This window comes from Mobula birostris, chromosome 8, assembly GCF_030028105.1.
Source record: "Mobula birostris isolate sMobBir1 chromosome 8, sMobBir1.hap1, whole genome shotgun sequence".
NCBI lineage: Eukaryota > Metazoa > Chordata > Chondrichthyes > Myliobatiformes > Myliobatidae > Mobula > Mobula birostris.
Window position 1 is genome coordinate 99,815,826 of NC_092377.1, and position 22,625 is coordinate 99,838,450.

The 22,625-nt window shown below is 43.6% G+C and overlaps 1 protein-coding gene across 3 annotated transcripts in view; it reads right to left on the reverse strand.

The window, feature by feature from the left end:
* Nucleotides 1-1,723: 1,723 nt before the first annotated feature.
* heca (hdc homolog, cell cycle regulator) overlaps nucleotides 1,724-22,625 on the reverse strand; it is a 37,437-nt gene continuing 16,535 nt past the window's right edge. For 2 of the 3 annotated variants that reach the window (XM_072265780.1, XM_072265781.1), the window contains exons 3-4: nucleotides 8,351-8,505; nucleotides 2,309-6,188 (exon numbers count right to left, since the gene is read on the reverse strand). In XM_072265780.1, coding sequence (XP_072121881.1) covers nucleotides 6,024-6,188; nucleotides 8,351-8,505 — 320 coding nt within the window. In that variant the 3' untranslated portion in view covers nucleotides 2,309-6,023. Of the gene's footprint in view, nucleotides 2,080-2,308; nucleotides 6,189-8,350; nucleotides 8,506-22,625 lie in introns of those variants that run through there. The other variant, XM_072265782.1, reaches the window with a different exon arrangement.

Genomic DNA, 22,625 nt, shown 5'->3' on the forward strand with positions numbered 1-22,625 from the left:
TTCTCAAGAGCTACAAGGCATGGGGAATTAACTGCTGGCTCCCTTCAAATTTAAATTGTCCCATTTCAGAGAATGCTTTCTATGGTGCATCAATAAAAATTGGTGAAGGTCGAAGGAGACATGCAAAATTTCTCTAGCCTTCCAAGGCACTGATGAACTTTTTTGGCTGTAACATTGGACTTGGGCTGGCTACTGGTGATACCTTTTGATCTTTCCTCCTGGGAAACATAAAACCTAGAGCACAATAAAGGCCCTTTGGCCCACAATGCTGTGCCGAACATGTACTTACTTCAGAAATTACTTAGGATTACCCCTAGCCCTCTGCTGAATTTCTCATAGCTTTTTGGGTTACTTGAAGCTTTCAACCCTCTTGACTTCAGCACCATTGACATAAACAGGAGGTCACTTCCTGAAATCAGTGACCTGCTCTGTTTTTCAGAATCAGATTTATTATTATTACTGTACATGAAACTTGTTTGCCACATCAATACATTAAAAAAAATACTAAGTTACAAAACAGAAATAGCAAGTTGGTGATCATGGACATTCAGAAATCTGATGGCAAAGGGGAAGAGGCTGTCCCTAAAACATTGAACATGTGTCTTCAGGCTTCTGTACCTCCTCCATGATGGCAGAAATGAGAAGAGGTTGTATCTGAGATGGTGAGGATCCTTAATGATGGATGATGCCGTTTCAAGGCACCACCTTTTGAAAATGATAACACCATGTAGCTCTATAAAACTTTGGCTAGACAACACTGGATTATTGTGTTCAGTTATGGTCACCTCATTATCAGGAGGACGTAGCAGCTACAGAGGAGTTTTACCAGAAAGCTGCCTGGACTAGAGGTTCTGTTTTATGAGGATAGGTTGAGTGATCTAGGGCTAAAGTCTTAGCTAAAGACTTTTTCCCAGGGCAGAAATGGCTAATAGAAGGAGTCATAATTTTAAGGTGATTGGACCACCAAGAGTGGTGGTAGAACCAGATACATTAGGGATATTTAAGAGACTCTTAAATGGGCACATGGATTGTAGAAACACCAGGACCAGGCCCCTACATTGAAATTGAGCTCACATGCACCTAGTGCTGGCAACTTGTTCCACACTCTCATCACCCTCTGAGTAAAGTAGTTTCCCGTGTTCCCTTTAAACTTTTCACCCTTAACCCACAACCTCCATGGGAAAAGCTTGCTCGCATTTATCCTATCCATACTGCTCATAATTTTGTATACTAGTATCAAATCTCCCCTCAATCTTCTATGTTCCAAGGAATAAAGTCCTAACCTATTCAACCTTTCCTTATAACTCAGGTCGTCCAGACTCAGCAACATTCCTGTAAATTTTCTCTGTTCTCTTTCAACCTTATTTACATCTTTCCTGTAGCTAGGTGACTAAAACTGCTCACAATATTCCAATTAAGCTCCAGCAATGTTTTATACAACTACATAATACCCCATCTCCTGTACTCAATACTTTGATTTAATTTATGCAGGCAAATGTGCCAAAAGGCTTTCTTTACGACTCTATCTACCCATGACACCTCTTTCAGTGAATTATTAATCTGTATTCCCAGACCCCTTTGCTCTACAGCACTCCTCAGTGCCTGACTGCTCCCTGTGTAAGGCCAGAGAATGGAGCGATATGGACCATGTGCAGGCAGATGGGATTAGTTAAATTAGTGTCATAGTTCGAAGTTCAAAGTAAATTTATTATCAAATATATGACACTAAATACAACCCTGAGATTTGTTTTCTTGCAGGCATTCACAGTAGAACAGTTCAACAGAATCAATGAAAACTGCACAAAGACTGACAAGCAACCAATGTGCGGAAGACAAACTGTACAAATAGATAGATAGAGATAGATAGAAATAATACTGAGAATACGAGTTGCTGAGCCCTTGAAAGTGAGTCCACAGGTTGTGTTTGGTGTTGATCTGAGTGAAGTTATCCACACTGGTTCAGACGTAGACAGTGGGCTGAAGCGCCTGTTCCTGTTGTGTTCTTAAATCCAAAACTTTACTGCTGAACATTTCAAATTAAGTCATAAATGATGGACATTTCAACAGGTCCGACAGCCGCTGCAGAGGAAAATAGCATTAATGTTTCAAATTAGTGAAGTTTCTGTATGGTTAAGACACTTAATGAAGTGTCTAATCCCCGGTTGCTATGAAAAGTGAATGGCATGAAGGGTTAGACCCATCTCTGTTCCTCTCTAATCAAAGCTGTCTGAGCTGACAAATGTTTCCAGCAGTGTTGATTTAGGAAATAACCACCTCCAGCGAACACAAAGCCACTGATCTGTCCCAATTAAAGTTCAAAGTGAATTTATTATCAAAGTACAGTACATACAGTATATGTCACCATATACTAACTTCAGATTAATTTTCTTGCAGGCATTTACAGGAAAATAAATACAAGAGTTTACGAAAAACTATATAAATTCTGACAAACAACCAGTATGCAAAAGACAAATTGTTCAAAAATTTTAAATAAATAATAATACTGAGAACATGGAGTGAAGAGTCCTTGAAAGAGAGTCTGTAGGTTTTGGAATCAGTTCAGTGGAGTTATCCACGCTGGTTCAGTAGCCTGATGGTTGAAGGGTAAGAACTGTTCCTGAACCTGGTGGTGTGGGACTTCAGCACCTGCTGTTCAATGGCAGCTGTAAGACAGGTCTCACCCCAAAAAAATTAACAATCCACTTCCCTCCACAGATGCTGCCCGACCCACTGAGCACCTCTGTATATTGGGTGTTGCTCCAGGTTCCAGCACCTGCCATCTCAAGTCAGCACCAAGCCTTTATTAACTGTTGAGTGTACAAAGAACACACAAGACACCAAATAAAAAGGTTTCTTGCCATAATTTATTGCAAGTAAAAATGTGCTCTTAACCAAGAATGTGGGAATGTGGCTTTTACCACCAAAACAAGAAGCTTTACACCACAACGATATCCTCAAACCCTCAACTGCCATTCCCTTTTCACAAGCAGAGTGACAAAGTATCCCAGTAAATGCACGAGGCCGACAGCAGCCATGTTCCTCGTGTTACACAGCAGGGTTACAAACGCATACACGTACAACAATATACCAACTCTTCCTGTGAACATATAAGCTCAAACACACACACTCTCTCAGACACACACAACCTTCCCTAATGCAAAAATAATACTTTATTTTTCAAATAAACAATTTATATTCTGTATATTCTTGACTGGAATAAGCAGCGCGAGATCATCAATAAAATATCTTCATTAATACGGGAGGAGAAGTGACTCCATTCAGAGGGGAGATATTTTCAGTCAAAGGCCAACCTAATGATCTATTCACCACACCTACTCCAGGCTACTCCCTGTAGAGAACTAGCAGGAATTGGAATCTAGGGCAAACTTCAATAGCAGGAGAGGAGAAAAGAGTGCAGGAGGAGAGGGATGAGGGAGGAGGGCAGAGGGGAGTGGGTAGATGGTGGAGGGTGGAAGGAGGGAGGACAAAGATGAAAGGGGAGATAAGGAGAAAATACTAGTTATGTCAGAGGAGTTGATTATCTGAAACTGTTGAGTACATCACTGATCCTTGAAGGTTATGATGAACCAAGTTGGAGAATAAACTGCAGATTACGAAACCAAAGACTGGAGACAAAGCAAGGGTGGAGAATTAAAGTGACAGGGAGCATGAAGTTCAGGGGTTCTCAAACTAAGACACAACACCAGAATAATATTTGATTTATTGATCAATCAGCTGCAGCATGGAGGAAAGAGCACTGCTGATGAATCAGAGGTCTGTGAGCTCAAGTCCTGATTGAATACCCTGGACACAGATCCTGGGTTGCCTCTTCCACTCAATACCTATGGTGGATGCCTGTCGTTTGGTATTACTTCACAGTAAAGCAGAACCATTCTCTTCACTGCCTCTTCAAAATCTACCCCAGCACCAACAGCTATATCAGCCATGTCATCATTGATACTGCAATCTAACAGGCAACGAACTCCACTTTGAGTTACTGCATTCTGACGTATTTGGAATACCACACAAAATGCTGGAGGGACTCAGCAGCTCAGGCAGCATCTATGGAGAGGAATAAACAGGCGATATCTTGGGCCAAGACCCTTCACCAGGACTGGAAAGGAAGGGGGAAGAAGCCAGAATAAGATGGGTAGTTGGGGGGGGGGGGGGGAGAGAGAGGAGTACAAGCTGACAGGTGGTAAGTCAGACCTGGTGAAGGAGGCGGGGATGAAGTGAGAAGCTGGGAGGTGATAGGTGGAAAAGCTGAAAGAGCTAAAGGAGGAATCTGATACTAGGAGAATGGACCATGGGAGAAAGGGAAGGAGGAGGGGCACCAGGGAGGTGATGAGTAGGCAAGGAGAAAGGGTAAGAGGGGAGTCAGAATGGGGAAATTGAAAAGGAGAGAAGGGGCAAGGATTGAAATTACCAGAAGTTAGAGAAACCAATGGTTATGCCATCATGTTGGAGGGAATCCAGGCAGAATATGAGGTATTGCTCCTCCTCAGAGTGACCTCATCATGGCAGTAGAGGAGGCCGTGGACTGACATGTTGGAATAGGATTGGGGAGTGGAATAAAATAAGTATGTTGAAACTTCTAGCAGAAATACCAATTGATACAAACCCAAGACTTCATTCACAGTGGATGGGTTCCATCAAGTTAACTGGCCTCATCAGGGTCTCTGCTCCCTATCACTGACCAGATGAATGTACCCCCTGATGCTCAGATGAGCCCTGAGTGGGGGAAAAAAGCTGCCATCTTCTCACAAAATCCATTAAGAGCTGATACCAGAGGAGGCATCCGTACTCTCTGGGCTACACAAACCAGGGAGTTGGTCAACAGATTCCAAGTGAGAAATTACAATCAACAAAAGGGAAGAGACAGCTCCAGCCGGCGATGACTTAGGTCCCAGGGAAAGGGCAGGAGAAGACTCAATAACATGTCTACTCCACACTCAGAGGCCACTTTATTAGGTTCACCTGCATATTAATACAAATATCTAATTAGGCAATCATATGGCAGCAACTCAATGCATAAAAGCATGCAGACATGGTCAAGAGGTTCAGTTGTTGTTGAGGCCAAACTTCAGAATGAGGAATAAATGTTATCTAAGTGACAGTGAGCAATGGAATGATTGTTGGTGCCAGATGGGATGGTTTGAGTATCTCAGAAGCTGCTGATCTCCATTTTCACAAACAACGGTCTCTGGAGGTTAGAGAAAGGTGTGAAAACCAGGAAACATCCAGTGAGCAGCAGTTCTTTGAGCATAAACACCTTGTTAATGAGACAGGTCAGAGGAGAATGGTCAGACTAGTTCAAACTGACAGGAAGGGGACAGTAACTCAAATAACCATGCATTACAACAGTAGTATGTGGAAGAACATCTCCGACCGCACAACATGTCGAATCTTGAAGTAGATGGACTACACTGGGTTCCACTTCTGTACCTAATAAAGTGGCCAGAGTGTATGTGCTGTGACTAAACTAAGCAAGCTTGGGGAAGAGAGTCTTAAACAGGGGATCATTTCTATTAAGAGCAGCAAACCTCTTTAATCCCTCTCCTTTGCACTTGATCAACACTTCTCTGTAAACGCAACACTTCACAACTGGGTCTTGAACAAACCTCGGTAAGGCCAGGGAAATACCCAAGGAGAAGGGGAAAGCCCCTGGCCCTGGAGTATAGTTACGTACATTCAACCGTCAAGCACCAAGTTGCAACAGCAACTGCAAAAATAAACACCCTTTGCCATTCCCTTCGTGGTTGGAATCCAGCCTTGGAGAATAGAGTCTCATACTGACCTAACAGCTGCTTGTTTGAAAATCTTCTTCACTTGGAACAGGCTAACCCTGCCTATTTCAGCTCAGCCTCCCACCACAGCCAATCTCCGTCCCCAGTTCCACCACATAACCAATGGCTAACACTGGGTAAAGACTTACAGACAAGCAACCGAATCAGAAACAAGGTATTACACCTCTACGTAAAGAATTACTCTAGAAAGGAAAGAAAAAAAAAAGAAAGCATTCGTCAATAAGCTTCCAACACTTTGAAGGAAGAAAAGGGTTTTACAAAGTGGTAGTCCAGGTTGCCGCAGTGCGGACACTGTTGGACGTTGCTGTACTCTGAGAAATATTGCATGCCCACCCGCACATCGATGACAGGCTTCCCACAGTGCTTGCAGTTCAGTCTAGCCTGAAAAACAGGAAGAATACTTCATTAACCCTAGGTTTTCTTGTTGAAGAAGGGAGGGTAGGGAAGTGGAGACATAATCCATGCTACCACTAACATGAAAACACAACCCCTTAAACCCAATTCACCTATGCCAACCAAGTTGTCCCATCCAATTTGCCTGTGTTTGGCCAATAGCCCTCTAAGCCATTCCTTAAAGAGGACAAAGATTTTAAAGATCAGCTTTATTTGTCACACATTCACTAAAAGGTAGAGAGGATGTTTCCTATAGCGGGCGAGTCTAGGACCAGAGGGAAACAGTCTCAAAATAGAGGGACATCCATTTAGAACAGAAATGATGAGGAATTTCTTTAGCCAGAGGGAATCTGTGGAATTCACTACCACACATAACAGGTTAAGTCAATGAGTATATTTAAAGAGGTTGATAGGTTCCTGATCAGAATCTGAATCTGGATTAAAATCACCAATATATGTCATGAAACTTGTTCTTAGGTGGCAGGAGTACATTGTAATACATAATAATAAAAAACTAAATTAACAAGGGTGTGTATATATATATTATGTGTGTAATGCCTTGGTTCATATTAAAACTGTTATGCTGTATGTATTTCATTTTGGCAGCTCTGTAAGAGTAGTCTGTGCTGTTTTCATGCTTGTTTGGGTTACTGTTGAAGAGAGGGGAGAAATATGTGCCATCCAATTAGGATGGTCGGATTAAGGGGAAGTTTCTCTGGTAAGGAACACTAAGGTTGGACTTGAAGCTTTTGTTGGAGAGGAGATGAACAGAGAAGATGCTGGGGAGAACGGGTCATATCATCCAATTCGGTGGGAGACCCGTCTGTTCGAGATGGATTGTGAGCGACATTCGGAAGGTGGTGTGCTCTTTCACGTTGACCGAGGGCCCAGCGCGTGAGTGACAGAAAAGTTCAAGATGAGCTCCAACTTGTGCACATTTGACTGTTTAATTAGAATGGACCCTTTTCTTTTTGTTATTTTTTTTACTAACCCTTTAGTTAAGGCTCATAAATATAATTCCTTTAATCATATGCAGTGTACTGTCTGTTATTTTAAGGCACTAATTTGTAACTGGGTAGCAAATGACACAGCATCCACACAAACCGGGGATCGGGCTGGGAGGGTGCCTCACTCTCACGAGTTCGGCGGGACTGGAGGTTCCATACAGACCTTCTGATCGCTAGCACTGTAAAGCGTTATGCTAACCTCTACGTTACTACACAGTCCTATCCATGCGTCCAGATGAAGAATCTCAATCTACCTCATCGAGGCATTGCAAATATGAAGATGGGGGAAAGGGGAAGGTACAAACTGGCGGGTGACAGGTGAAACCGTGGGGCGGGGGGGGGTATATATGAAGTAAGAAGCTGGGGAGGTGATAGATGAAGAGATAAAGGGCTGAAGAAAGAGCAATCTGATAGCTGAGGAGAGTGGACCATGGAAGAACAGGAAAGAGGAGAACACCTTATTCTGGCTTCATCCCCTTTCCTTTCCAGTCCTGCTGAAGGCCAAAGGGACTCGGCCAAAATGTTAACTGTTTATTCCCTCCATAGGCGCTATCTGACCTGCTGAGTTCCTCCAGCATTTTATTTATTTGTTGAAATATTGAGATAAAGAATGGAACAAGCCCTCCCAGTCCTTTGAGCCACACTGCCCAGCAATGCTGATGTAGTCCGAGCCTAATCTCGGGACAATTTACAGTATAATGACCAATTAACCTACCAACCAGTATGTCTGTGGACTCAGTGAGGTCACAGGCAGAAGGTACAAACTCCTTACAGACAGCAGTGGGAATTGAAACCAGATCACCTGTACTGTAAAGCCTTGTGCTTCCTTTTGTGTCTGAGTTGCTCCGCAGAATCTAAACATGAGATTCTGCAGATGTTGGAAACCCAGAGGAGCACACACAAAATGCTGGAGGAACTCAGCAGCTCAGGCAGCATCTATGGAGAGGAATAAAGAGTTGATGTTTTGGCCAAGATTCTTCATTAGGATACATCTAGATTCTTTTGTGCTTGGGAGGAGGGAGTTCATCTTTCAGCGAGTGAGAAGAGATACGGATCACACATTCACACACCACTACCATCTTAGCAAACTAACTTTAAATGTTCTGTCTACCAGGAAAAAATGAAACCAATTTCGGCACTCACCTGACAGCACGGAGACGCAGCAAGGATATCGTACGTGTACATGGTTCCCAGCTGGTGCCAGCTGCCATCCCACCGTGACTTGCATTTGATGCAAATTATCTTGTGCACTCCTTCCAGGCAATCCACGCAAATGGCATAGAGGTGCATGAGCCTCCCTGCAACCAAAGCAAAGGGCAAGACTTGGGTTTGCTTTCACAGTCAACACATTACAATGCCAACGTGGCTCTGAATCAACCGGTAAGCATACAAGTTACATGGGCAAGAGCAGGCAACAAACATTCAGAAACTCACTGTGGAAGACTGAAGCCAAGAGTCCACCTTAACTGCAGGGTGGTTACTTTAATCCTAAATAGTAGGGAATATTTTAGAAACTAATTATGGAACATATTGACAGGGACTTGGAAAAGTTTGAATTGATGACGGAGAATTGACATGGGGTTGTTACAACCATTTCGTGTTTGAATAACCCCAGTGAATTCTCTTAATGAGGAGTACTGGTTTGGATTACTATTGTCACATTTATCAAGATACAGTGAAAAGCTTGTCTTGCATACTGTTTATATTGATCAAATCATTACACAGTGCATTGAGCTAGAATAGGTAAGACAATGGAGAATAAAGGGCAGGTAAACAATAGAGTGCAAGATCATGACAAGGTAGACTGTGAGACCATGAGCCCATTTTAAATTGCACAAGATGTCTGCTCAAGAGTCTGATAACAGCAGGATAGAAACTGCCCCTTCAGCTTGATGGCAAGTGCTTTGAGGCTGTTGTATCTTCTGCCTGATGGGAGAGGGGAAAAGATTGAATGTCCAAAGCTTTGAAGTTTTCTCTCAGGAGCATGTAAAAGATCACAGGCACCATGTTGAAGCGGGAGACAATCCTCCCTGGCAAGCTGGCCAATATCCAACACTCACCCAACATTATAGATCTAGACACTGCTTCTGGGAACTTGCTGCATGTGGATTAGAGGCCTGACGAAGGGTTCCGGACCAAAACGTCGACTGACAGTCCTGACGAAGGGTTCCGGCCCAAAACGTCGACCAATCTTTTCCACGGATGCTGCCCGACCTGCTGAGTTCCTCCAGCGTGTTGTGAGTGTAGATTAGAGGGTCTACATCTGCACTACTACAGTGGCTGAAGACATGCAGATGCTATGGGCTAGTCTGAAATTGTAGACATCAGAGTAGAATTAGGCCATTTGGCCCATTGAGTCTGCTTAGCCATTCCAACATGGCTGCGTGCGCAGCCCCGTATCTGTTAAATAGGGGCCATGGACAATTCTGATTTGATGGAGAATGGACGTGAAAGCACAGAGGAACATCTGGAGAAATTTCTGAAACGCCCGTTTGCTGCTGTCGTTACTGCATGGTCGGGAATCTTTCAGAGGGTAGGCCTCAAAATCCCCGGCTTTGTCTGCTGTTGGCGACCGAGGTTGAGGTCCAATCGTTTGGACAGAGCTGGCGCTCAGTACTCGATGTTGGAGAGCTGATCAGAGCTCGAAGTTTTCCGATGACTCGGAGTCGGACTGTGGTCGGCATAGCAGGGAGAGTTCTTCCTTCTCCCGTCTGCATCAGATGTGGGACATTTGAGAGACTTTGAACTTTTACTGTGCTCATAGACTTCATCAAGTTATGGTATTGTTGCACTGTTGTAACTATATGTTATAATTATGTGGTTTTGTCAGTTTTTCCAGTCTTGGTCTGTCCTGTGTTTTGTGATATCACACCGGAGGAAATATTGTATCATTTCTTAATGCATGCATTACTAAATGACAATAAAAGAGGACTACGTGTCTTCATAATTTAATCTAAAAAATTTATTATCCCTCTCAACTCAATTCTCCTCCCTTCTCCCTGTAAACCTTTAATGCCCTGACTAATCAAGAATCTATCAACCTCCACTTTATATACACCCAAAGACTTCGCCTAATATTTTGAAACTTCCTCAGTTATTTTTTTAATGTGATAAATTTCAGTCAGCTGTATCATAGAAACAGGCCTTTCTGCCCACCAAGACTGTACTAACCATCAACTATTGCTTGCACTAAACCTACATTAATCCCGCCATTTATTCTCCCTGCCCCCCGCCCCCCACATTCTCATCAACACCCTTAGATTCTACCATATCAGGGACAATGAACAGCGGCCAATTACCATCTTTGGGAGTTGGAGGAACCCACATGGTTACAGGGATAACATATGGACACCATACAAATAATACCGGAAGCCAGGATTGAACCCAGATCTCTGATGCTGCCAATTCAACAGCTACACCTGTTGCGTCACTGTGATACCCCAGAAATTTGGGCAATAGCCTCAGAGTCATAGAGAAATACAGCACAGAAATAGGCCCTTCGGCCCATCTAGTCATGCCAAACAATTTAAGCTGCCTACCCCCATCAGCCTGCACCCAAACCATATCCCTCCATACCCCTACCATCCATATATCTATCCAAACTTCTCTTAAACGTTGAAACTGAGCTCGCACGCACCACTTGTGCTGGCAGGTCACTCCACACTCTGAGTGAAGAAGTTTCCCCTCATATTCACCTTAAACATTTCGCCTGTCAGCTTTAACATAAGAACATAAAGAATAGGAGCAGGAGTAGGTCATCCAGCCCATCGAGCCTGCCCCGCCATTCAATAAGATCATGGTTGATCTCTCTGTAAACTCAGCCTGCCTTTTCCCCATAACCCTTAATCCCCCTACTAGGTAAAAATCTATCTAACTGTATCTTAAATATATTTAGTGAAGAAGCCTCAACTGCTTCCCCGGGTAGAGAATTCCACAGATTGACCACTCTCTGGGAAAAGCAGTTTCCCCTCATCTCCGTCCTAAATCTTCTCCCCTGAATCTTGAGGCAATGTCTCCCATTTCTAGAGCCAGAGCATCCTATTCTTACTGTCACTGGCACGTGGCACAGGTAGCAATCCTGACATTACCATCTTCGAGGTCCTGCTTTTTAACTTCCTACCAAGCTCTCTATACTCACTCTTCAGGACCTCCTCACTCTTTCTTCCTACGTCATTGGCACCAATGTGTACCATGACATCTGACTGATCACCCTCCCACTTCAGAATGCTGTGCACTCGATCAGAGACATCCCTGACCCTGGCACCCAGGAGGCAACAAACCATCTGGGAGTCTCTGACACAACCACAGAACCTCCTTTCTGTACCTCTAACTATCGAGTCCCCTATCACTACCACTCTCTTCTTCTTCCACCCTCCCTTCTGCACTGCAGAACCAGACTCAGTGCCAGAGATCTGGCTAATACAGCTTGTCCCAGGTAAGTCATCTCCCCCAACAGTATCCAAATCGGTATACTTGTTGTTGAGGGGGAATGGCCACAGGGGAACCCTGCTCTGCCTGCTCTTTTCCCTTCCCTCGCCTGACGGTAACCCAATTACCTGTGCACTGCTCCTTTGGCGTAACTACCTCCCTGAAGCTACTATCTATAAACACCTCATTCTCCCAAATGATCTGGAGGTCATCCAGCTCCTGCTCCAGTTCCCTAACGCAGTTTGTTAGGAGCTGCAGCTGGATGCACTTCTTGCAGGTGTCGTCGACTTCCCAGATCCTGCAAGAGGAGCATTCCAACATCCTGCCTGGCATTCTCTCTACTCTAAACAAAGAAAACAAAACTTACTGGAACCTACCCTCACCTCTGCCTGTTCACGCTGAAGCCTGTTGAGCCAAAGCCGTCCCACTCTGCTCCCTCTCACTCCACCGCCCGCTGTATATGGTGGTCTTTTTTTTTTAAACCTTTGGTGCTCTACGTCACACACCTGCGCAGTCTTGTCTCTTTTCCCCAAGCAGTGGAGAAAAAAAAGAACAACTTCTCTCCGAGATTCCTTACTCCTTCACTCTCAGCTTCTTGCTCTGATTTAAAAAAGACCGTTGAAAATTCCTCTCCTTTTCAAACCTTTGGCGCTCTACGTCACGCGCCTGCGCAGTCTAGCTTCATTTCCCCGAGCAGTGGAGGAAAAAAAAACAACTTCTCTCTGAGATTCCTTACTCCTTCACTCTCGGTCTCTTGCTCCGATTTAAAAATCTTGAGCATCTATGGAAAAGAGTAAACAGTCGACACTCCAGGCCAAGACCCTTCTTCAGGACTTGTAAAAGCACTTGTAAATTTTCTCTCTTCTCTTTCAACCTTATTTATATCTTTACTGTACGTAGGAAACCAAAACTGCACCACAGTGGCAAACCTGCTAATTCTCCCACAATACAACAAATGATCCAGCCTACTTAACTACCCTCTTCTGTTAGCAACCATTTTAAAAGCCATTAAAAAAAATGCACGGACACATTCCCTTATCAAAGCTCAATGTCACGGAATCCACTCGTTCATGCCCACCAGCACTGGATACCCAACCAGCTGCTTGGAGAGGAACAGTAAACCATTAACTTGGTTGTTCCGTTCCTGATGACTATGCACATGGTGAAATTCAGCACACAGCATCCCTGCTGATAAATTACAAGAGGTATAGATTGAACCGACAGCCAGATTTTATCCCCCAAGGGAGGAAACAGCGAATATGAGGGGGCACACAAAAAACTGGAAGAACTCAGCAGGTCAGGCAGCATCTAAGGAAAGGACTAGTGCCGAGGTTTTGAGCAGAGATCTTTCATCAGGACTGCCTTCTCCCAATAACTTCTGAGGCCCTGACTAATCAAGAAGCCATGAACCTCTACTTTAAATATACTCAATGACTTAGCCTCCACAGCCGTCCGTGACAATGAATTCCAGAGATTCACCACCCTCTGACTAAAGGAACTTCCCATCTTTGCTCCAAATGGATGTCCTTCTATTCTGAGGCTGTGCCCCCAGGTCTGGGACTCACATACTACAGGAAATATTTTCCCCACATCCACTCTGTCTAGTCCTTTCAATGTTTGATAGGTTTCAATGACATCCCCCAAATTCTTCTAAACTCAAGTGAGTACAGCCCCGTAGCCATCGAATGGGCCTCATACGTTAACCCTTTTATTCCTGGAATCATTCTTATGAACCTCCTCCGGTCCCTCTCCAATGCTGGCACATCCCTTTCTTAGATAAGAGGCCCAAAATGATGCCTTATAAAACCTCAGCATTAAATCCTTGCTTTTATATTCTAGTCCCCTCAAAATGAATGCTAATATTGTATTGCCCTTCCTTACAGTTGATTCAATCTGCAAGATAACTTCCAGGGAATCCTGCACAATGGCTCCCAAGCGACTCTGCACCTTAGATTTATGAATTTTATCCCTGCTTAGAAAACAGTACATGCCTTTATTTCTTCTACCAAGTGCATGATCAAACACTTCCCTATATTTCATCTGCCAACTCCTTGCCCATTTTCCCAATATACAGACTACCTACCCCTCCACCTAACTTCATATTGTCCACAAATCTGGCCACATAACCCGCAGTTCCACCACCCAAATCATAGACATACAATGTGAAAAGAAGCAGTCCCAACACTGACTCCTGAGAAACACCACAAGTCACTGGCAGCCAATCAGAAAAGCACCCTTTTATTCCCACTCTTTGCCTCCTGTCAGTCAGCCAGTGCTCTATCCATGCTAGTATATTTCCCCTAATACCATGGTCTCTTATCTTCTTAAGCAGCCTCACATGCAGCACCTTCTCAAAGGCATTCTGAAAATCCAAGTAAACGACATCCACTTTCGCCTGTTATTTCTCAAAAAAAATTTAACAGATTTGTCAAGCAAGGTTTTCTCTTAAGGAAACCATGCTGTTTTATTATGGACCTCCAAGTACTCTGGTACCACATCCTTAATAATGAACAGCAACATCTCCCCAGCCACTGAGATCAGACAAACAGGCCGAGAATTCCCTTTCTTCTGCCCCTCTTCCTTCTTGAAGAGTGGAGTGACATTTGCAATTTTCCAGTCTTGTAAAACCATTCCAGAATCTAGCAGTTTTGAAAGATCAATACTAATGCCTCCACGAGCACAATTTATTGTGGGTCAAACACGATAAATGGAACTAGCCTGATTGGGCATCTTTATCAGCATAGACCAGATGGGCCGAAGAGCCGTTTCCAGGCTGTACGACTGACACATGGGTGAGCCTGGTGTCGCATAGACACCAGACCGGGTAAATATGGCAGAGAAAAGAAAGACCCTTGGGTCCACGAAGTCCAGGGAACCCATCAACCATCTGTTTTACTCCATCAACACCACCAATACCCACAAATCACTAGGATGCACAATTCCATTCAAAAGACTTGGGTACATATTCATAGCTAGGGTGCCTAAGGCATTTGCATAGTACTGTAGTAATTTTATGTATTGCACTGTACTGCTGCTCAAAAAATATCATGACATGTGAGTGATGATAAACCTGATTCTGATATGGGTTTCTATTGTAGACTGAGAGACAAATGACAGAAGAAGGAACCAGTGCAGAGAGACAGAGGGGTGTAAAGTGAGGGTAGAAACAAAAAGTACTATGGAGAAAAGTAAAAGTGGCAGGCCGACAAATCCAGGGCAAGCATTAAAAAGGGCCACTTTTCAGCATAATTGTATAAGGGCTAAGAGAGTTGTAAAAGAGCGCCTGAAGGCTTTGTGTGTCAATGCAAGGAAAATTCGTAATAAGGTGGATGAATTGAAAGTGCAGATTGTTATTAATGATTATGATATAGTTGGGATCACAGAGACATGGCTCCAGGGTGACCAGGGATGGGAGCTCAACGTTCAGGGATATTCAATATTCAGGAGGGATAGACATGAAGGAAGGGGAGGTGGGGTGGCATTGCTGGTCAAAGAAGAGATTAACGCAATAGAAAGGAAGGACATAAGCCGGGAAGATGTGGAATCGATATGGGTAGAGCTGCGTAACACTAAGGGGCAGAAGACGCTGGTGGGAGTTGTGTACAGGCCACCTAACAGTAGTAGTGAGGTCGGAGATGGTATTAAACAGGAAATTCGAAATGTGTGCAATAAAGGAACAGCAGTTATAATGGGTGACTTCAATCTACATGTAGATTGGGTGAACCAAATTGGTAAAGGTGCTGAGGAAGAGGATTTCTTGGAATGTATGAGGGATGGTTTTTTGAACCAACATGTCGAGGAACCAACTAGAGAGCAGGCTATTCTGGACTGCGTTTTGAGCAATGAGGAAGGGTTAATTAGCAATCTTGTCATGAGAGGCCCCTTGGGTAAGAGTGACCATAATATGGTGGAATTCTTCATTAAGATGGAGAGTGACATAGTTAATTCAGAAACAAAGGTTCTGAACTTAAAGAGGGGTAACTTTGAAGGTATGAGACGTGAATTAGCTAAGATAGACTGGCAAATGACACTTAAAGGATTGACGGTGGATATGCAATGGCAAGCATTTAAAGGTTGCATGGATGAACTGCAACAAATGTTCATCCCAGTTTGGCAAAAGAATAAATCAAGGAAGGTAGTGCACCCATGGCTGACAAGAGAAATTAGGGATAGTATCAATTCCAAAGAAGAAGCATACAAATTAGCCAGAGAAAGTGGCTCACCTGAGGACTGGGAGAAATTCAGAGTTCAGCAGAGGAGGACAAAGGGCTTAATTAGGAAGGGGAAAAAAGATTATGAGAGAAAACTGGCAGGCAACATAAAAACGGACTGTAAAAGTTTTTATAGATATGTAAAAAAGAAAAGACTGGTAAAGACAAATGTAGGTCCCCTGCAGACAGAAACAGGTGAATTGATTATGGGGAGCAAGGACATGGCAGACCAATTGAATAATTACTTTGGTTCTGTCTTCACTAAGGAGGACATAAATAATCTTCCAGAAATAGTAGGGGACAGAGGGTCCAGTGAGATGGAGGAACTGAGCGAAATACATGTTAGTAGGGAAGTGGTGTTAGGTAAATTGAAGGGATTGAAGGCAGATAAATCCCCAGGGCCAGATGGTCTGCATCCCAGGGTGCTTAAGGAAGTAGCCCAAGAAATAGTGGATGCATTAGTGATAATTTTTCAAAACTCGTTAGATTCTGGACTAGTTCCTGAGGATTGGAGGGTGGCTAATGTAATTCCACTTTTTAAAAAAGGAGGGAGAGAGAAACCGGGGAATTATAGACCGGTTAGCCTAACGTCGGTGGTGGGGAAACTGCTGGAGTCAGTTATCAAGGATGTGATAACAGCACATTTGGAAAGCGGTGAAATGATCGGACAAAGTCAGCATGGATTTGTGAAAGGAAAATCATGTCTGACGAATCTCATAGAATTTTTTGAGGATGTAACTAGTAGAGTGGATAGGGGAGAACCAGTGGATGTGGTATATTTGGATTTTCAGAAGGCTTTTGACAAGGTCCCACACAGGAGATTAGTGTGCAAACTTAAAGCACACTGTATTGCGGGTAAGGTATTGGTGTGGGTGGAGAGTTGGTTAGCAGACAGGAAGCAAAGAGTGGGAATAAACGGGACCTTTTCAGAATGGCAGGCGGTGACTAGTGGGGTACCGCAAGGCTCAGTGCTGGGACCCCAGTTGTTTACAATATATATTAATGACTTGGATGAGGGAATTAAATGCAACATCTCCAAGTTTGCGGATGACACGAAGCTGGGTGGCAGTGTTAGCTGTGAGGAGGATGCTAAGAGGATGCAGGGTGACTTGGATAGGTTGGGTGAGTGGGCAAATTCATGGCAGATGCAAATTAATGTGGATAATTGTGAAGTTATCCACTTTGGTGGCAAAAATAGGAAAACAGATTATTATCTGAATGGTGGCCGATTAGGAAAAGGGGAGGTGCAACGAGACCTGGGTGTCATTATACACCAGTCATTGAAAGTGGGCATGCAGGTACAGCAGGCGGTGAAAAAGGCGAATGGTATGCTGGCATTTATAGCGAGAGGATTCGAGTACAGGAGCAGGGAGGTACTACTGCAGTTGTACAAGGCCTTGGTGAGACCACACCTGGAGTATTGTGTGCAGTTTTGGTCCCCTAATCTGAGGAAAGACATCCTTGCCATAGAGGGAGTACAAAGAAGGTTCACCAGATTGATTCCTGGGATGGCAGGACTTTCATATGAAGAAAGACTGGATGAACTGGGCTTGTACTCGTTGGAATTTAGGAGACTGAGGGGGGATCTGATTGAAATGTATAAGATCCTAAAGGGATTGGACAGGCTAGATGCAGGAAGATTGTTCCCGATGTTGGGGAAGTCCAGAATGAGGGGTCACAGTTTGAGGATACAGGGGAAGCCTTTTAGGACTGAGATTAGGAAAAACTTCTTCACACAGAGAGTGGTGAATCTGTGGAATTCTCTGCCACAGGAAACAGTTGAGGCCAGTTCATTGGCTATATTTAAGAGGGAGTTAGATGGCCCTTGTGGCTACGGGGGTCAGGGGGTATGGAGGGAAGGTTGGGGCGGGGTTCTGAGTTGGATGATCAGTTATGATCATAATAAATGGCGGTGCAGGTTCGAAGGGCCGAATGGCCTACTCCTGCACCTGTTTTCTATGTTTCTATGTAATCATGGTTGGGAAAAGGGTAAGGGAGAGGAGAGGGAGCGGAAAGCACCAGAGAGACATTTTGTAATGATCAATAAACTAATTGTTTGGAATCAAATGACCTTGCCTGGTGTCTCAGGACTGGGGGAGTCTGCACCCAAGCCACCCCCCACCCCGGCACTCCTCCTCTGCCACCTGAACCACACCACTCCCACAGTGCTCCACTCTCACGATTCTCAACATCCTTTGTTCCCAGCAGATTTACAAATTCACACTCCGCTCTACATTTACGAAAACAGTACTGTGCAAAAACCTTAGGAACCCCAGCTATATACAGTGCCTGTAAAAAGTATTCCCACTCCACCCCTCCCCTGGAAGTTGTCATGTTTTATAACATTGAATCACAGTGGATTTAATTTGGCTTTGACATTGATCAACAGAAAAAGACTTTCATATCTATGTGAAAGCAGATTTCTACAAAGTGACCTAAATTAATCACAAATATAAAACACTAAATAATTGTCTGCTTAAGTATTCACCCTCTTCAAATCAGTATTTAGTAGATGTGTCTTTGGCAGCAGTTGCAGCTTGAGTCTGTGTGGATAGGTCTCTATCAGCTTTGCACACCATTTTTCCCCATTCTTCTTTACAAACCTGCTCAACCTCTGTCAGATTGCATGGGGATCCTGAGTGAACAGCCCTTTTCAAGTCCAGCCACAAATTCTCAGTTGGATTGAGTATTAGACTCTGACTTGGCTACTCCAAGACATCAACTTTGTTGGTTTTAAGCCATTCCTGTGTAGCTTTGTCTTTATGCTTGGGGTCATTGTCTTGCTGGAAAACAAAACTTCTCCCAAGTCACAGGTCTCTTGCAGACTGCATCAGATTTCCCTGTATTTTGCTGCATTCACTTTACTCCCTACCTTCACAAGCCTTCCAGGACCTGCTGCAGTGAACCGCCCCCACAGCATGATGCAGCCACCAACATGCTTCACAGTAGGGATGGTGTGTTTTTGATGATGTGTTGTATTTGGCTTACGCCAAACATAGCATTTAGTCTGATAGCCAAAAAAGCTCAATTTTGTTTCCATCAGACCACAGAACCTTCTTCCAGCTGATTTCAGAGTCCCCCACATGCCTTATGGCAAACTCTAGCTGAGATTTCATGTGAGATTTTCTCCCCCCGAACAGTGGCTTTCTCTTTGCTACTCTCCCATAAAGCTGCAATTGGTGAAGCACCCAGACAACAGTTGTTGTATGGGCAGTCTCTCCCATCTCAGTCACTGAAGCTTGTAACTCCTCCAGAGTTGTCACAGGTCTCTTGTGGCCTCCCTGACTAGTTCCCTTCTTGCATGTTAATCAGTTTTTGAGGGCGGCCTGCTCTAGGCAGATTTACAGCTGTGCCATATTCTTTCCATTTCTTGACTGACTTAACTGTACTGCAGGGGATATTCAGTGACTTGGAAATTTTCTTGTATCCATCTCCTGACTTGTGCTTTTCAATAACATTTTTGTAGAGTTGTTTGGAATGTTCTTTTGTCTTCATGGTGTAGTTTTTGCTGGGATACTGACTCGCCAGCAGTTGGACCTTCCAGATACAGGTGTATTTTACTACAATCAACTGAAACACCTTGACTGCACACAGGTGACCTCCATTTAATTAATTAGGTGACTTCTAAATTCAATTGGCTGCACCAATTGGTGTGTCATATTAAAGGGGGTAAATACTAATACAATCAATTATTTTGTGTTTTATATTTGTAATTAATTTAAATCAGTTAGTAGAGATCTGCTTTCACTTTGACACAAAAGAGTATTTTTTCTGTTGATCAGTATCAAAAAGCCAAAACAAATCCACTGTGATTCAATGTTCTAAAACATGAAAACTCCCAAGGGGGTGTGAATACCTTTTACGGGCAATATGTATATGCCTAAGACTTGTGCACAGTGCTGTAGAAACCAAAGCAGTAGAGGAAAACACATACATAGATGGCAAACAACAGGAATTCTGCAGATGCTGGAAATTCAAGCAACACACATCAAAGTCGCTGGTGAACGCAGCAGGCCAGGCAGCATCTCTAGGAAGAGGTACAGTCGACGTTTCAGGCCGAGACCCTTTGTCCTGAAACGTCGACTGTAACTCTTCCTAGAGATGTTGCCTGGCCTGCTGCATTCACCAGCAACTTTGATGTGTGTTACATAGATGGCAGTTTTATCTTTTCACATTGGATTCAGAGTGATTTATCACATGTACATGAAAACATGCAGTGAAACGCTCCATTTTCTTTAACCTCTCACTCAATGTCAGTAAGACCAAAGAACTGATTGTGGACTTCAGGAGAAGGAAATCAGAGGTCCATGAAGCAGTAATCATCCGAGGATCAGAGGTGGAGAGAGTCAGTAACTTTAAATTCTTGGGTGTCACAATCTCAGAGGACCTAGCCTGGACCTATCATATAAATACAATTGCAAAGAAAGCATGACAACACCTCTACTTCCTCAGGGGTCTGCAGAGACTTGGCATGTCATCAAAAATCTCAGCAAACTTCTATAGATGTATGGTGGAAAGTGTGCTGACTGGCTAAGTTATGGCCTGGTATGGGAACACCAATCCCTTTAAGTGGAAAATGCTACAACAGGTAGTGGAATCAGCCCAGTACATCACAGGTAAAACCATACCAACCATTGAGCACATCTGTATGAAACAATGCCGTAAGAAAGCAGCATCCAGCATCAGAGATCCTCACCACCCAGGCCATGCTCTTTTCTCACTGCTGCCATCAGGTAGAAGGTACAAGAGCCTCAGGACCCACTGCTAGGTTCAAGAACAGTTACTACCCCTCAACCATCAGGCGCTTGAACAAAAGGGGATAGCTACACTCATTTGAGGACTGGTACTTGTTACTTCATGCTTGCTATTTATTGCTATTAATGTACCTAATATCTGCATTTGCAGTTTATAGTTTACAGTTATTGTACTATGGGTTGCTAAGTATGCCCACATGAAATAAGGAATCTCAGGGTTGTATGTAGTGACACAAATGAACTTTGAACTTTATTGGGCAGCCCACATTGTCACCACACACTCTGGCTCTGACAGAGCATCCACACAACGTTTGTGATTATATATGGAATTTTAATTCCGCAGACGCTGTGACAGAGCGAAGTCACTTTAGAACAGAGAGGAGGAGCAGCTTCTTTAGCCAGAGGGTGGTGAATCTGTGGAATTCGTTGCCAAGGACAGCTGTGGAGACAAAGTCAGTGGGTATATTTAAAGCGGCGGTTAATAGGTTCTTGATTAATCGGGGCGACAAAGGTTGCGGAGAGGAGGCAGAAGAATGGGTTTGAGAGGAATGATAAATCAGCCATGATGGAATGGCTGAGCAGACCCAATGTGCCGAATTGCTTAATTCTGCTCCTCTGTCTTATGCTCCAATTCACAAGCACATGATTAAAAGCTATTCCACAGAAATATCTGGCAAAGAGCGACACTCTTTCTCCATCTATATTTGGCTGCAGAAGCAAACAAAACAAAGGCAGTTAGCTCAACGTATGATCAGCCTAACCAAAAATGAGAGGGTGAAGAAAGGAGGTGAAATAAAAGGGAAGAAAAATACAGGAGCAAACAGCAATGAAAGCAAACAAGACAACACTGGTAAGCCCATAAATGGAGCATGGTGTTCAGTTCTGGGCGCCCTGCTATAGGAAGGATGGGATTAAACCGGAGAGAGTGCAAGAAGGATTTACAAGGATATTATTGAAATAGGAGGGGCTGAGGTACGAGGAGAGGCCGGAAAGGCTCAGACTTTACTTCAGCATGGAAGGCTAAAGAGCGACTTATAGAGTGTATTAAAATCATGAGGGCACAGTCAGGGGTTAATTGTCACTGTGTTATTTCCCAGGATACAGAAGTCAAAGTCAATTTATTATTAAGGTACATATATGCTTCTCACTAGAAAATAAAGAAATGCAATAGCCTAAGTCTGTAGCACAATAGTTTACGGTGAGAGGAGAAAGATTTAAAGGGGACCTGAGGGCCAAGGTTTTTTCAGAGGGTGGTGCATTTATGGAACGATCTGCCGGAAGACATGGTTGAGGCAGGTACAACAACATTTAAAACACACTTGGGCAGAGTCACGAGCAACACACAAAATGCTAGAGAAACTCAGTGTTGGGACTACTTCTTTTCATGTTATATGCCAATGATATGGATGACAGAATTGATGACTTTGTGGCCAAGTTTACCACGATACAAAGATAGGTGCAGGGGCAGGCAGTGTTGAGGGAGCAGAGAGGCTGCAGAACAACTTAGACAAATTGGGAGAATGGGCAAAGAAGTGGCAGATGGATATAGTGTAGGGAAGTTTAAGGTCCTACACTTCGGTAGAAGGAATAAAAGTATAGACTATTTTGTAAACCAGGAGAAAAATTCAAATATCAGAGGTGCAAAGGGACTTGGGAAAACTTGTGCAGGATTCCCTAAAGGTTAACTTACAGGTTGAGTCAGTGGAAAGGAAAGCAAATGTAATGTTAACATTCATTTTGAGAGGACTAGAATATAAAAGCAAGGATGTATAATGCTGAGGCTTTATAAGACATTGGCCAGACTGCACTTGGAGTATTATGAGCTGTTTTGAGCCCCTTAACTGAGAAAAGATGTGCTGACATTAGACAGGGTCCAGGAGATTCACGAGAATGATTCCAGATATGAAAGGATTAACTTATGAGGAGCACTTGACTGTGGGGCTGTACTCATCGGAGTTCAGAAGAATGAGGTGAATCTAACTGAAACCTACTGAATATTGAAAGGCCTAAATAGAGTGTATGTGG